At 59.9% G+C, this 15,051-nt stretch overlaps 1 protein-coding gene across 1 annotated transcript in view; it reads left to right on the forward strand.

Moving 5' to 3' along the window:
- Positions 1-15,051, forward strand: part of TTYH2 (tweety family member 2) — a 36,056-nt gene that overhangs the window by 10,817 nt on the left and 10,188 nt on the right. Inside the window, exons 3-8 of the mRNA XM_012778705.2 lie at positions 1,253-1,364; positions 6,137-6,357; positions 9,388-9,483; positions 9,949-10,021; positions 14,392-14,461; positions 14,713-14,768. Of these exons, the coding sequence (XP_012634159.2) occupies positions 1,253-1,364; positions 6,137-6,357; positions 9,388-9,483; positions 9,949-10,021; positions 14,392-14,461; positions 14,713-14,768 (628 nt within the window). The remainder of the gene's footprint in view (positions 1-1,252; positions 1,365-6,136; positions 6,358-9,387; positions 9,484-9,948; positions 10,022-14,391; positions 14,462-14,712; positions 14,769-15,051) is intronic.

A 15,051-nucleotide genomic window follows, 5' to 3' on the forward strand; every position in this document is an offset into this window, starting at 1 on the left:
TGGTGTCTCCCTTGGTGTCACGCAGAACTGGAGGCAACCCAGGACCTAGCAGGTGCCAGGTTTAAGGGGAAGGTTTACGCTCAGTATAAGAAGGAACATCCTACAAGCTGCCACGTGGGTGCCCTGGGGGTGTTGGGAGGACAAAGTGGAGAATGGTGAGGGGGTCCCCAGTTCCTGGAGGTGTAGGGTGAGACCCAGGGTGGGCACTGGGCGTGTGGGCTCGCCAGACCTCAGCGGTTCCTGAGCCCACCTGTGTCAGGGTCGCCTGGGAGCTGGGATGAAAGCGAAGGTGCCTGGGCCCCACCCAGACCCACCAAGTCAGAATCCCTGTGGCTGGCCACAACCTCCGGCTTTCAGAGTCTCAGGACTAGGGGACGGGATTTTCCTATTGCCTCACGAAATGCAGACAAGCTTCAGGGACAAGCTGGCTCCTGCTCTGTGACTTTGTACGATCCTTAACCTGCCAGAACTTGAGAAATCATTGCCCCACCCACCCACCCACCCATGCCATCCCCCAGGAAAGAGTTTTTCAGCTAAGGTCAAAAACCTGCTCCAAAAACAGCCATGGGTGTTTATAGCAGTGTTACTCATAATTGCCAAAACTTGGAAGCATCCAAGACGTCGTTCAGCAGGTGAACAGGTAAATAAACACTGGTACGTCCAGACTACGGGATAGTACTCACCACTAAAAAGAAATGAGCTACCAAGCCATGAGAAGTAATGGAGGAACCCTAAATCCATATTACTAAGTGAAAGAAGCTGATGTGAAAGGGCTACATACTGTATCTTTCCAACTGTACATTCTAGAAGAGGCAAAATTATGGAGACAGTAAAAAGACCAGAGGTTCAGGGGAGGGAGGGATAGTTGGAGCACAGGGATCTTTAGCGAGTGGAACTGCTCTGTAATGATACCATATGGTGGACACATGTCACTGTCCATTTGTCCAAACCCCTAGAATGTGCAGCACCGAGAGTGAAACTAATGGGAGCTCCTGACTTCAGGGGATAATGATGTGGCTGTCCAGGTTCGTCACCTGTGACAGATGTCCCTCTCTGGTGCTGGACTGTGATGGTGGGAGGCTGTGCGTGTGTGGGGGGGGGGGACAGGGGCGTTTGGGAACTCTGTACTTTCCATTCCGTTTTGCTGTGGACCTAAAACGACTGTTAAAAAAAAAAGTTTAATTTTTAAAATAAGCACAAACATTCTCCTCCGGGTGTCACCTCTAACCTTTGTTTGGGGTCTTGCTCGCAGTGCTGCGGTGGGTGTTGGTTTCTATGGAAACAGCGAGACCAATGATGGCGTGTACCAGCTCGTCTACTCCTTGGATGATGCAAACCACACTTTCTCTGGGATTGACGCTCTGGTAAGGCCCCCGGGCAGCTGGCCGGCCACAGATGCACCCGTTGGTCCCTGTGGCCATCTCCCAGTGGATCCCAGCCTGCGCAGGGAGGGGCTGTGTGATGCCCAAGGGCTGGACACCCCCTTCTGGGCTGCAGTTGCCCCTGCCTGGGGCCAAGGGGCCACTTGTGCCTCCCAAGCCAGGAGGGCAGCAGGGATTGGGGTCAGGACCACAGGAGGGGTGTGGGGGTGGCTGCGAGATCAAACACCGTTTAGTTTTTCGGAGAGCAGACACTTTCCCCTGTGTCAAAGGAGACCTTGAACGTGGAAAAGCAGCCCCACTGCGTTTTTTACGTCCGGCGTTTTAAGTGCTGCGTACAGAGTGTTGTGGGGTCCGGGAGATACCGAGGGAAGAAAAACTCTCTTCCGAAACAAGCGAAGAGCCCCGTGGGGTGGTAAGATTTTGCAGGAAGCCCGGCGATATGTCTGTCCTTGGGGCTCTGTCTTCTGGGCCGGTTCTCCAGCTGGGGCTCACAGTGGAGGATTGTGCTGGGCTGCACATGGCGGACTTTTAGGGGAAGGAGAAAGCTGTTCTGCTGAGCCTCTGGCCAGGCGACAGAGCCAGAGGACAAGGGACTAGGGTTTTCTCAAACTTTGACCTTGGTCCCCACGCCCCTGCCGCCTTCTCTCCAAGCCCCAGTCCCTTGGGCTGGTTTTCCGGGCAGCCCCACAGTGGCTCTGGGTGCTCCCTGGGAGCAGGGCTCCCGCAGGAAGCAGAGGGCAGCGTTCAGGGAAACCAGTCCTGGGACACGCACCCCGGTCGTGGTCCTCTCTGGGCCAGGTCCCCTGCAGAGGGTGACAGCCGCAGCAGAAGGCCCATCTGTGTCAAGCAGCCTCCGCCACCAAACCCAGCCCCAAGCAGAGAATCTGGCCAGCACCCTGGCCTCCTCTGCAAGAGGAGTCGGCCTCATTCGCCCACTCCTGCCCCCTTAAGCTCCTCTAAGGCCTTAATCCCTCAGTGGGTGGGTGGGGGGGTCACCTTAAAGAGACAGCTGTGCTGCTCCTGTGCCCAAGACAACTGGGGGAAGGGACCCCGGCCTCCAGAGAGGGGCTGAAGATCGGTCCACACCCAGGCCCAGCTCCCCTGGTAAACTCATCTGGCCACTGGTATCCGCTAGGGCCCATCCCTGGTTGCCCGAGAGCTGGTGTCTCAGGAGTCTGGATGCTGGGCTAGGACAGCCCTGCAGGGGGAAGAGGGCGGCTGGGATGGAGGAGCTGAGGAACGGGCCTCATGGGGTGTGGCCTGGCCCAGCTGGGGGCAATGCACCCTCACCCAGGCCCTGGTGGGGCAGGGCTCCAAGGTCACTGCCCTCCAGGCTCTGTCTGTCCCTCTTCAGCCCCCAGCACCCGACTGCTGGAGGAGGAACCTGGCCCTGAGAGGAAGCCCCTGCCCTGCCCTGCCCAGGAATCCCCAGGGCCCTGATGTCACTGGCTGAGGGAAACTCCCAGAACCACCCTGATGGGAAAACTTGAGTGCAGGGAGGTGAGCTGGGAACAGCCCCCCAGGCCAGGTCCATCCTCCCCAAGGCCCGAGAGTGCTCCAGGGCCAGGTCTGGATGTTTCATAGCAAGTCCCACTGTCCAGAATTCCCCGTGTCCCCAAAGGGAAGGGTCCTGCGTCTCTGGAGATCAGCCATCGGCCTTCCCCCATTACAGAACATGAGGACAGGCTGACAAAAGCAGCTTCCGGCTGTGGGCGTCCACCTCCTCCTCTGGGGTGAGCCAGGCTGCCCTCCAGCCCCAAGGGCTCCAGGGGAGGCTGCAGACCCTAGAGGGCTTCCCAGATCTGAGGGGTGAAGTCCAGATATCAGATAAGTGGGCATTAGACGAGGTAATGTTGGGGACAGTGCCTGGCAAACCATGGAGTGCGCTCAGGCTGGGGCGACTCTGATCCTGAGTGCTATTATAGTAATTACGGTAATCACTGTGCAGTGCAGAGGCTGGGAGGGGAGGCCTTGGGCCGCAGAGGCAGAGTGGGGGGACTGGAGGACAGGCCAGCTGGCGTGGACCTGGGCCTTTTGGAGCCCAGATCAGGCAGCTGGGTGGCCGCCAAGAGGTCTTCTGGGGCTGCACCCAACACAGGCTAGGTGGGCCCTGCTGTGAGCCCCCATTTACTGGACTGGAAGCTCCACCCCTGCGCCCTTCCGCCCAGAGGGAAGCCTGTGCCAGGTGGGTAGGGGTGGCTTGGGCCTGGAGGCCTGGCAGGGTTCCGGATCAACTGCACACCCTGATTTGGGGGGTCAGAAAGGAGTCATTTGGGGGTGACAGGTGGGCAAAGGCCCTTCTGTGGATCAAATGCCCTCATCCGGCCACCTGGTGAAGGAGCCCTGTGCACCAGGGCCCTGGGGGCTCTGCTGCCTGGTGTTTGTGGCTGGTGTTCTGGCTGGCGGGTGGCTCCCCCAGCCTCCCTCATCTGAGCCTGCACAGGCTGTGAGCAACACTTAGGTGAAGAAACTGAGGCACAGGAGGTTACACTGCTGCCCCAAGGATGAAAACGAGCAGAACCGAACCCAGGCCTCCTGGTCTCAGCCCCTCACTCCCATCGATCGGGTCTGTCTGTCCTTCCAAACAACCTCCTTAAGCTGGGGAGATTCCTCCCTCGCAGAGGTTTTCAAACTGGAGCTTGTGGAGGGCCCCGCCCTGGAGTTGGTGATTCGGTAGACCTGGGGCTGAGCACGAGTATCTGTGCTGATTCCCACGTGATGCTGAAGCTGCCAGCCTAGGGACCACACTTTGAGAACCGCTGCTCCACCCTGCGGGCAAGTTCTCACAATCTCCAGCAGGTCCCTAACCCCGCCCAGCCTGGGGAGCCCACCCGTCCCTCCTGTTCTCAGAGCTTCTCTTTCCTCCGTGGCGAAGAGCTTGGTCCCATCTCCAGAGAGGGTGGCCCACCCTGCCCTGGGCAGAGCACTGTGTACTGAGCCTCGGGAATCGGGGTGGCGTGGAGAAATGGGGAGCCCTGAGCTGATTGATGTTGTAATTCTTATTTTTTTTTTTTATTTTGCTTTGTTTCCTATGGAAAAACATGAGGAAGAAAGAGAGGGCCTGACAAATGTTTCTTTTCTTTCTTTTTTTTTTTTTCAAGGAGAGATTTAAGAAATAGAAAAGGTAAAAATGTAAGGCTATAGAAGGAGAACAGAGTGGTCTTATAGAAAAAGTTTGCAGATTATTCTTTTTAATTTTTTTTTACTTAGTCCATTTTTTCTGCACAATACAAATAATTTTAATAGCCCTTTGCTCTGAAGTTTGTTTAATATGGAAATATAAGTCTCACATTTGTTGCTGGGTTTGCACATAATGTTATCATTTGATAGTAGTGCCGTTTGTGTCAGCGGTTACAGAGCTCTTGTACGTTTATCTTGGTAAATTGAACGGGAGAGCTTACTAGGGTGGCATTTGGTTACCGAACGTGCTTTACGCGGCGCGGGGTTTTTCCCTGCGCTGCTGGCTCTGCCGCGTGGGTCTCCATGCGCGCTATCTTAGTCCTCCCCCAGCCCGAAGGAACCAAACATAAGCCCGAAAAAAACGGAACAAGCCGCTGACATTGTAAAAAAAAAAAAAAAACAAAATGAAACAAAGAGCTATTCTCTTCCCTAGAACCAGGAACTCCCAGTGTTGTGCAGATGTAAAAGGCCACACGGTGGACGTTAAGTCCCCACAATGCGGCCAGTTTGCCACCGGGAGTGGTCTCTGCTCGACCCACTTGCCTCGCTCGCCGTGGGAAGCTCCTTCCCCTTCTCGCGTGTTGTTTTTGTCTCCCGGGCCTGCAGGAGCTTTGAGCTGCCGGACGAGGATTAGCACACTCTGCCCTCTCCCAGCCAGCTGTGCTTCTTGGTTCAGCTGACGGTTTCCGAACAACAAAGCCCTTCTTCCCCCGGCTGCCGGGCTGTGCCCCCAGGCCCTGCGGGCAGCCCTGGCTGTTGGAAAGCCCCTGCCAGTACCGCTCTCCCTGAGCCTTCTGGACGCCAGCAGGGGTGGTCACAGCCGTGTCCTTCCATTGCCACCTTTGCACAGACAGGTGCTTCCTTCTGGGTCTGCTCAACCTCAGGCCCTTGTGGCCCAGCCAAGGGACATGAGCCTGTCCACCCACCTGGTGGGACAAACGTCCGGGGAGGACATGTGTACACACAGAGAAGCCACTGGTTTCCTCCTCCTGCCTTGTGTCCAGGCTCTTCGAAGACCGGCTTGGGACTGTTTTATTTTTGTGAAGTCCAGTGGTTCTGCCTGCACGCAGGTCCAACAGCAAAACCTTGCTCTCGTAGGAGATTTAGAAATCCTGTTAAGGGAATAAGAGGCCAAGGAAGCAACATAGGAACTCTTCCATTTAAACATTTCTCTAAAAGAGAGTTCCTAATCCAAACTGTCAAAGTTTGTAGAGAATCTCCAAGGAAAATCGATTATTTCGTTGGTTTTCCCATCTGGGCCTCTCTTTATTGGAAGGCACTGGGTCTTGAAGCCCGGGTTCTGGTTGAGGCCAGGTCAGGGCCTGTCCCCTGGCTTGAGGGACATGAGGGCTGGGTGGGTATTGGGGCCTTTGCCTTTGGTCCTTCCTCCGGGCCATGGGCTCATGAGATCCTCAGGCTGGGGGCGGTGTGGTGTAGCCCTTCAAGCCTGAGCACGCCGCCTCTCGCTGCCTGCGAAGATCTCCTCCCCCACAATGAGAATCAGGAATGTTACCTCCCTGGCTTTCTCCCACCCAACGGCCAGACTCACAGCCCATCCGCCCACCCCTCCCTAGGTTTCCGGAACCACCCAGAAGATGAAGGTGGACCTAGATCAGCACCTGGCCCGGCTCAGCGAGATCTTTGCTGCCCGGGGGGATTACATGCAGACCCTGAAGTTCATGCAGCAGATGGCAGACAACATCGCCGTCCAGCTCTCGGGATTGCCCGTGTGGCGGGAGGCCACCGCAGAGCTGACCGAGCTGTCCGACCAGACTAGCTACGTGGAGTACTACCGGTGAGGGCCGGTGGGGCAAAGGGTGGATGGTGGGGCTGCCTGGCTCCCTCCTCCAAACCTGCATTTGGGGCCTGGGCAGAGATGCGTCTTAATAAGCCATCAGCCAACATCAGGAAGACATGGGAGCTTGCAGGGGCCGAGTGGCGGGCGTGCAGAACGGCCGTCCTGACAGACAGGCAGCCAGAGTGCCCGCAGTCCCAGCTCTGGAGGCTGGACTTGGCCTCCGGCTTGTGCAGGGTGCTCCTCCCAGACCACATGCTCCGTGGCTGGTGCTGGGTGAAGCCACGTGGTTTACATCCTCACCCACCGGGGCCCATGAGGCAGGCTCCCTTGGACCTACACACTAAGCCACAGGGGTGCAGGGGGCTGGGGAGGTGGTGGCCTGTTTGTCTGCGTGGACCGGCCCCTGATGGCAGCGTCCCAGCACCCCAGCGTGCCCCAGCCTAGGTAGGGAGAGGCTCCGCCCTCGCCTTCCCCCCCTCACTCAGGAGCACAGGCTCATACCTACGTCCTAGCCTTTGGGGTCCTTTCACGTCTCCCCTGTGCCCATCCCAGGTGAAGGCACGGGGCACAGGGACAGCTGCCCTCCCTCCAGGTGCAGGGTCTAGCGGAGGTCACTCTGGGGAGAGCCAGGGAAGGGGGTTAAGCTTTTGGGCGACTCCCAGTTGAGAGAAGTCACTCATGAAGCACAGGTCATCGTGCTCCCTGGGCCGGTGCCCAGCATGGAGCAGGCTTGAGAGTGGCGTGGGTACTTGAGTCATGCAGAACAAGTGTCAGCTCTCTGGACAGCCCCCCGCACCCCGACTTGTTGGCTCCTCTTCAAGCCATTGACAAAGCTCAGAGCCTTTAGCCCAAAAGTGCACGACTTACTCTGGTTTTCTGGACTCCTCCCCCTGTGTTGTAAAGCCCCACCCCAGGAGGTCACCGCTGGATAGAGTCCAGGGGCCTCTCCCCGTCCCGAGAGTAAGGGATGGCAGGGTTCCAAGGAGGGGCGCTCGTGAAGTCCGGGGCTCTGGATGGCGCTCCCCATCTCCTATCTCCCTGGCCTATCCAGCCCCTGCATTTCCACAATGTCACGGACGCTCTGGATTGAAGGAGACCTTGGTCTAACTCCCCAGCAGATAGATACTTAGGAGCAAAAGCGCCTCCTCCCAAGGGACAGAAAGCAACTGCCAACTCTGAGACCTGCCTGTGACCTCCTGTGGCCCAAACAGCGGTCTCTGATAAGTCCTGTGACGCGTGGGCCATTCGTTGCCTGAGCCTTTGGGATCTTTATGTCCGGACAAGGCTGGGGTAGGGGCATAAAGGTGTCCATTTCCACCTTGCTCTTCCCGCCCAGCGCACCTAGTGTAGGGCCCTGTACATTTGAGGGCCTCACGTGGGCATTGCGACAATGACACTGATGAAATAAGTCAGCAAGGACATATCAAAAGGGGCTTATTGTTAATGATTTCATTAAAAGTAGGGGAAGGTGGTGGCGCCTGCACAGCTGCTATTTCAGTGTGGGCAATTGGGGGGTCCCCATGACTCCCAGCTCCCACCCCTTATGTAGGTAGGGGCAGGAAAGGTCTAGTCCGGGTCGCACCTGTCTCCTGGGAACCGATGGCTCCGCCCCCACGCACAGCCTTCCCTGTGCCTGTGGCCCCCCTCACTGGGCTGCTGCCCAGCCTCAGCCCTGCTCCCCTGGAGGGCCCCCGTCTTTGCTTTTGGGGTGGTTCTTAAGCAGAGCCATCAGCTGAGCAAATCTTTCTGAGCACTTTTGCACGAGGGCTGGCCAAGTACTGGGGGAGGTAAGAGCAAGAGGCTGCTCTCCGAGAGGCCTTCGGGTGGGAGGCGCGGGAGTGGGAGTGGGAGAGCCGAGTTCTGGGTTAGAAACACCCCCGCCAGCCCCCGCCCGGCCCCTCGGGGAAGACGCATCCGCCTCGAGAAGCAGTTTCCAGGAAGCCCTACGACACGAGGCCTGGACGCAGAGAAAGTGCTCGGATCACACTGCGGGCGGCGGGTTGGAAGTAGCCCTGATTGGATTTCCTGCTGACGGACGGAGCAGGGCTGGGCAGGAACCAGGAATCTTTAGGTTTGAAACGCACAGCCGGCGTTTGGAGAGGTTCCCCGTGGCTGGCCGTGTCCCCTGTGGGCAGGGTCGAGGTGGACAGTCTGGAATCCCTGCACCAGGCTCTCCCCACGATGGGCCTCTGCTTTCCAGCCTGTAGAATGGAGCCCCAAACTGCATGGTTCCCGAGCTTCCTTCCAGCTCTGAGTCTGGGAAAACTGACTCCTTGGTGGCTTCCGGCAAGTAGAGGGCGGGCTCTGCCCGGTCCCCAAAGTCCCCAGCCCTATTTCTGGGAACCCAGAGACCTGCTGTGGGCTGCCCCCTGCTCTCTGTGGGGGTCGAGGACTTTGATTAGTCCCCATGATTCACAAAGTCGGAAAGACCCTCACTTGGCAAAGGGGCCTCCAGCTCGCTCCCTCTGCCACCCCTGCCCCCCCACTTGGAGCCTCTGTGTCACTCTCTGCCAGCCGCAGCACCCCCTCCCTACCCACACCCCGACTCCTGCTCGCCCTCTGTGGTGTTAGTGCAGGAGAAAACCGCTGCTGGGAAGGAGGGTCAGCATATTCACGTGGCTCTCGTGTCAGGAGAAGGCCACGAGCCACGTGTGGCCATTTAAATTTAATTAACACATTTCGAGTTCTCGGTAGCCACCTGTGGGTGGTGGCAGATAGAGTGGACAGCACAGATTTAGAATAGTTCACCACTGCGGAAAGTTCTAGCGCACAGGGCTGGTTCAGACACTCAGCCATGAGGTTGAGGCAGGGGGTGGGAGGTGACAGCTTTATTCAGGCAGAAATGGGGGTGCAGCCCCAGAGCCCCCACGGAGACCTCTAGCCCATGCTTTCGGGGCGCTTCCTAGCTCTGGGCAGCTTATGGGCATGAAGGGTCATGTGGGCCTGGGGGCTGCAGCGTGGGCCTCCCAGGTGGCAGCAGGCAGGGCGTTCTGCCTGCTGCCCTGACCATCCCCGTCCTACGCCCAGGTGGCTCTCCTACCTCCTGCTCTTCATCCTAGACCTGGTCATCTGCCTCATCGCCTGCCTGGGACTGGCCAAGCGCTCCAAGTGCCTCCTGGCCTCGTGAGTAGCCCTGCCTGTGGGCCCGGGACAGAGAGCTGGGCAAGGGGCCAGCGTCAGAGAGAGAGGGGGCCTGGCCAGGCCCAGAGTGGGGGGCAGCAGCCAGACTGCCTGAAGCAGCCAGCCGGGGGGGAGACAGCAGCCTCTGACTCACCATCTGGTCACCAAGCAAGCACCGGGCCCTTGTGCTTCCCTGTGGAGCAGCTGGAGAAACCTGGGCCCAAGCGTCGGGGCCCCCAGCCGTGCCCGGTGTCACCCGCTCCTGGCGGCAGGCTCCACAGCCTCTCCCAGCAGCCGCCGTCAGGGCAGGGACCGAGGCTGCCTTCAGAACCGCTGCAAGGGCTGGGGCCGGGGAGGGCAGGATGGCAGCCAGGAGGGGGGCCTGGGGGTTGGTGGGGTGACAGCCATCACAGGGGGACGCCTGCCAGCCTTTGCCCGGGACTCCACCAGCGCCTGCCTCTCCCCTAGGATGCTGTGCTGCGGGGTGCTGAGCCTGTTCCTCAGCTGGGCCTCCCTGGCCGCGGACGCTGCTGCGGCGGTGGTGAGTTGGCGGGGGCCGTGGGGGGGGTGGTCTGGCCAGGACAGTCTGTCTGTCTGGTACTGTGTCCTGTCTAGAGCCCCCAGGGAGGGCCAGCTTCCGGTCACAGCCCCTAACCTAGAATCCCAGCACCTCAGAACCAAAGGGACTTGGGTCATCTGGACCAGCCTCCCGGGCGGGGAAACAGGCCCAGAGAAGGAATGGGGCTTGCCCAAGGTCAGAACCAAGACAGATAAGCCGCCACGGCTTGCCCAGGCATGCGGGGGTGACCAGGTGGCTTCTCTCTGGGTGTGAAGGACAGACGGGCCTGGTGGGATCAGGCTGGAGGAGCTACCGGCTTCGGAAGCACCCCCCTTGCCAGCTCCCAGGCCTTGGCGTGTGGGGTGTGGCCTCGGGCTTCCTCCCGTCCCACGACCTTGGGCTCACACGCAGTCTGAAGCACACGTGGCATGTATTTCTGGAGGTGGGGCCCCAAAATGTTTAAAAAAAAAAAAAAGTGGAGGGCTTCCTTGTGGGTGCTTTTAGTCTTTAATGGACCTAATACTGGCGTGAAGCCGTGTGTACGAGGCTCTTTGTCCACGCAGCGGATGGTTTGCTGTGCGGCGCTCACCGGCGCCAGGGGCTGGGGCTGCAGAACGGGGAGGACTCGGTGTTTGCTGTTGACCATGTCCCGGCCTTTAGACGCAAGACTTGCAGGCGGGTCGCTGCAACCCCGAGGGAGTCAGTACAGTGGAGGTGCATGCTGTGTGTGTGTGTGTGTGTGTGTGTGTGTGTGTGTGTGTGTGTGTGTCCACGTGCACGTGGGACAGAGGAGCACACGACTGACCAGAGGGTTTCTAGGAACCCCTCGCTAATTCGGGGTCCACACACTAACCCCGTGATCTCCGTCTGTTCTGACTTAGCAGCCTGAGGGAGTAAGAGATGGGGGCTCCGAACAGAAGCCCCTAACCAAACTCATGCCTTGCGCAGTGACTCGGGGGCTGGCCAGTGGCTCTGGACTGGGCACTGTGCCTCCACGATGCCCTCAGAATGAATGAATGGCCCCTGGTGCCGCTTGGCGCGGCAGCTTCTGGCAGAGGCTTGTGCAGAGGGAGAGGAGGTGGCCTCTCTTGTCTTTGCCCCACCCCCATGCAGCGGCCTCGGCCCAAGGACTGGGAGAGAGAAGGGCCGGGCAGGAGGGCCCAGGGCACTCCCAAAAGCATCCGATGGCATCAGGAGCTGGGAGGGCTGTGAGTAGCGCCACTGCCGGCCAGCCGGGCCGACACAACCTCTCCTCCGCAGCCGAGTGCAAGCACGGGAGCTCGCCCCTGTCGCCGGGCAGCCTTGCCTTCGGGAGGCAGTGGTGGCCTCCAGCTTGCACCACCTTGTGCCCGGCTGCCCTGGGGGAGTGGGCTCCCGCCCAGCTTCAGTGTGCACAGAAACCAGAGGCGCCTTAATCTCCCAGCTGGGTGCCCTGGAATGCAGGGAGCTGGGCAGAAAGGCCACTTCCCTAATTCCTTCAGTGGAAGAGGGGCGTGTGGGGAGAGCTGAATGGGCCTTTGACAGGCTGGAGAGGCTGCTGCATTTCAATAGGAAGCGGGAGGAGCGGAGGGGAGGGCAGGGCAGTCTGGCAGGGTGATAGTAGAGAGCTTTTGTGTGGCTTCCCAGTGCCACCCTGCTCTGAGGCCAGAGGACTGACAAGGCCACCCCTTCCTGCCCTTCCAGTGAGGGGCTCCAAGAGGACCAAGCACTGCCCCTGAGGTCTGTTCCAGGGGATGCAGAGAGAGGAGGGTAGGTGCGACCTGGGGGGCAGAGCTCTTAGCTGTCAGGCCCGGGGCCACCCCATGTGGTCATGAGTCTGAGCGACAGAAGCTTCCAGCACGCTTCACGTGGACTCAGAGACGCATACAGACAGGGGGAGGGGGCAGGAGGGGAGTCCTGGCTGGATGTCAGCTTCTGGGGCTCAGGGGGGCGGCCAGGGTCCCCCATGGTAATAGCAGACAGGGCCCGCCCAGTGGCTGTGCTTAGCCGGGGGTGGCAGAGGGGCTCTGTCCTCCAGTGGTGGGACCCAGAGCCCCCTCCCAACCCTGACGACTGGGTCCCTGCCCAGATGTGAAGGCTGTGGGAGAAGAGGGGGACAGGATCTAGCAGTGGCCGCAGGGAGGGGTTGCGTCAGCCACCTCCCAGCAGTACAGCCCAGGCGGGGAGGGGAGGAGACACCAAGGAGGAGGAAGGGGATTCCTCTAGCAGGTGCTTCGGCCGGGGTGCACCTTGGATGAAGTGCTCCAGGGGAATTCAGCGGCCAAGGGACGGCCAGGCCAGCCCCCCTGAGTCACAGGGTAGGAGTGTGGCCTCTGGAGCCCCCTGCCTGAGCCCACATGCCCCCTCAACCCCTTCCCAGCAGTGGAGCCTGGGAAAAGTTACTCAAGTCCTCCATGCCTCAGTTTCCTCCTATGCGCACAGGGAGGATCAAAGGACCTGCCCCACAGGGCCGTGAAAGGAGGAGATGAGTGGGTCTATCCCTGGGGGGTGCACAGCCAATGCCCAGGAAACAGCGGCCACCACTGGCCCCCTGCACATCTGTGAGCGTCACGTGAGCATCATGGGGAGCCCTGCGGACCCTCCCCTCCCTTCTTGGGAACCGATGCAGCCTCAGCCACCGCCCGGGCTGGGCGCTGGGCAGCTTCTCCCACCTGCCCCATCTGGGCCTGGTGCCCCTTCCTCTCCCCTCCTCCATGCATCCCCACCCCATCACATGAATGAAGCACACGTACATATGCACACGCACATGCATACATACACATGCGCACACACACATGCAGGCACTTGTCTTTGCTAATAGTGAGTTGACTCCTCACTAAGTCCTACACCCCAAACCATCCCGATGCCCCTGTCCCAGGAGACTAGGCTCAGGGGTGGTGGAGGGCTCTGAGGAGCAGGCCTGGCCGGGAGGGGAAGGGGGAGCAAGGAAGGCCACATCGCTAGTGGAGCCTTGGACGGCGGGCTCCTGTCCCTCTCCCTCCTCGGATCCAGACTTCTCGGGGGTGACCCACACTGATCCAGTGGCCTCACGTCGCTTTTCCCAAGGCGTCCCCAGCCCTGACCCGGGCCCAGCTGCCTTCTCTCTGCGCCTGCAGCTAGGGGGTGGGAGCGCACCAGGCCTGCTGGCCCTGCGGCCCTGACGGATGAGAAGCCTGGCTGACTTACCATAAACGTTAGTGGTTGGTAGATAGAGCAATCCTCCCAGAGTTCTGAGCGCTCACGAGTGTGTGTGTGTGTGTGTGTGTGTGTGTGTGTGTACACAGGGCTCTATGAAGCTCTGCACCTAGGGACATGTTACTCCCCAGCACCCCACACCCCCACGCACGTTCTCTAGACCTTAGTGCTGCGACGCAGCTTGCCACTGTATCCGTGCCCGGAACCCTGCGTGGCACCCGGGAAGCCTCAGTAAATACTTAGCATTGCTCTAGTGTGGACCCTGAGGCAGTCGCCCCTGAAAGGGGACAGGGTCACTGGCAGAGCAGGGCCATCAGAGGGGTCCCCTGCCCGGGAGCCTGCACCAGAAGAGGGGCAGCCCCTAGGAATAGGCCAAAGGACTAGAACTCACCTGGCTACTCAGAAAGGTGGGTACGCCCCTCACCCAGTCCCAAGGCACCCCAGGCTGGATCTGGGGTGGCCTCACTCAGAGGACATGTCCTTGCTGCCACCTCTCCCAGGGCCTGTGTCTCCTCCCACTCAGCTGCATGGGCCTCGGTGGTCACCTGGCTGGGCCGTGATGCAGGTCCTGGTCCCCAAGCTTGTCACTGGCCGTGTCCTCCGACTCCCAGCCCCGTGCTCTGCCCACGCCCTGTCTCAGCCGGTGAGGACCTGCAGGTGACGGCCCATGGGTGGATTCGGCCACTGGCCTCATTCTTTAGAGAGAGAGTCGGGGCAGCCTTCGTAGCCCGACAGCAGAGCAAGTGGCCCTGCTAACAGCAAGACAAAAGACAAAACAGAGACGAGCAAACGAGGCCACACACAGCCCTGCAAACAGCCCACAGCTGCCCCGGGCCTGGGCTCGCCGTCCCTGAGGCTCTGTCCCACAAGAGGCATTTAGGAATAAGAGTAATAGTTGACATGCTGTCTGTCCCCGTCACTTTTCTGAACACTCTGTGTATTAGTCCATAAGGTAAATAGCGTTATCTCCACGGTACAGATGAGGAAACTGGGGCGCAGAAAGAGTGAGTAACTGGCGTGCGGTAACCGGGCCGGGAGGGGCAGAGTGAGGATGCGGACCAGGAGGCTGCTTCCGACTCTGTCCTCTGCCATCTGGGAGTGAGCGCCAGGGGCCTGGCTCCTCCCCGGGCCCCGGTGTCAGACTTTCCTCCGCACTCTCCTGTCTCTCCCTGACTCAGGGCACCAGTGACTTCTGCGCAGCCCCCGACACCTTCATCCTGAACGTCACGCAGGGCCACATCAGCACAGGTAAGGCTCTCGGGCCGGGCCCACGTGGCCATCCAGACTGTGCCTCTACTTACCTCTCTCAGTCTTGTAGTTACCCAGCCCCTCCCCACCCACAATTTCAGGCCCAGCTCGTCCTCTGGGCCATTTCCAAGAAACCACCTGCCCCCTTTGGGAGCTCGGGGATGGGGGTAGGAAGGCCAGGCGTGGGCGCGAGGATGGTAGGGGGTCTGGCCATCTGCGAGCTGCCTGACACCAGTGCCACTGCCTTGCAGAGGTGACCCGCTACTACCTGTATTGCAGTCAGCGTGGAAGCAGCCCCTTCCAGCAGGTATGGCCCGCCCAGCCCCGCCCTCGCCCTGCCCTGGCTCCTCAGCCACATCCCCGAAGGGGCCAGGCTCTCGGTCAGTGTGTAGGTCGGTGGTTTTCACGTGTTAACGTGTGTGCACCTCCCCGGGGAGCTGGCTCACATGCAGATGCTGTGCAGGAAGTCTGGGGTGGGGCGAGACTCTGCATTTCTCACAGCTCCCAGGCAAGGCCGATGCTATGCTGCTGGCCCGAGGACCACATCTGGGCAGCAAACAGCGAGAGGGAGAGGACTGAGTTGTGCTCAA

This window comes from Microcebus murinus, chromosome 18 (assembly GCF_040939455.1).
Source record: "Microcebus murinus isolate Inina chromosome 18, M.murinus_Inina_mat1.0, whole genome shotgun sequence".
In the NCBI taxonomy this organism is placed as follows: Eukaryota; Metazoa; Chordata; class Mammalia; order Primates; family Cheirogaleidae; genus Microcebus; species Microcebus murinus.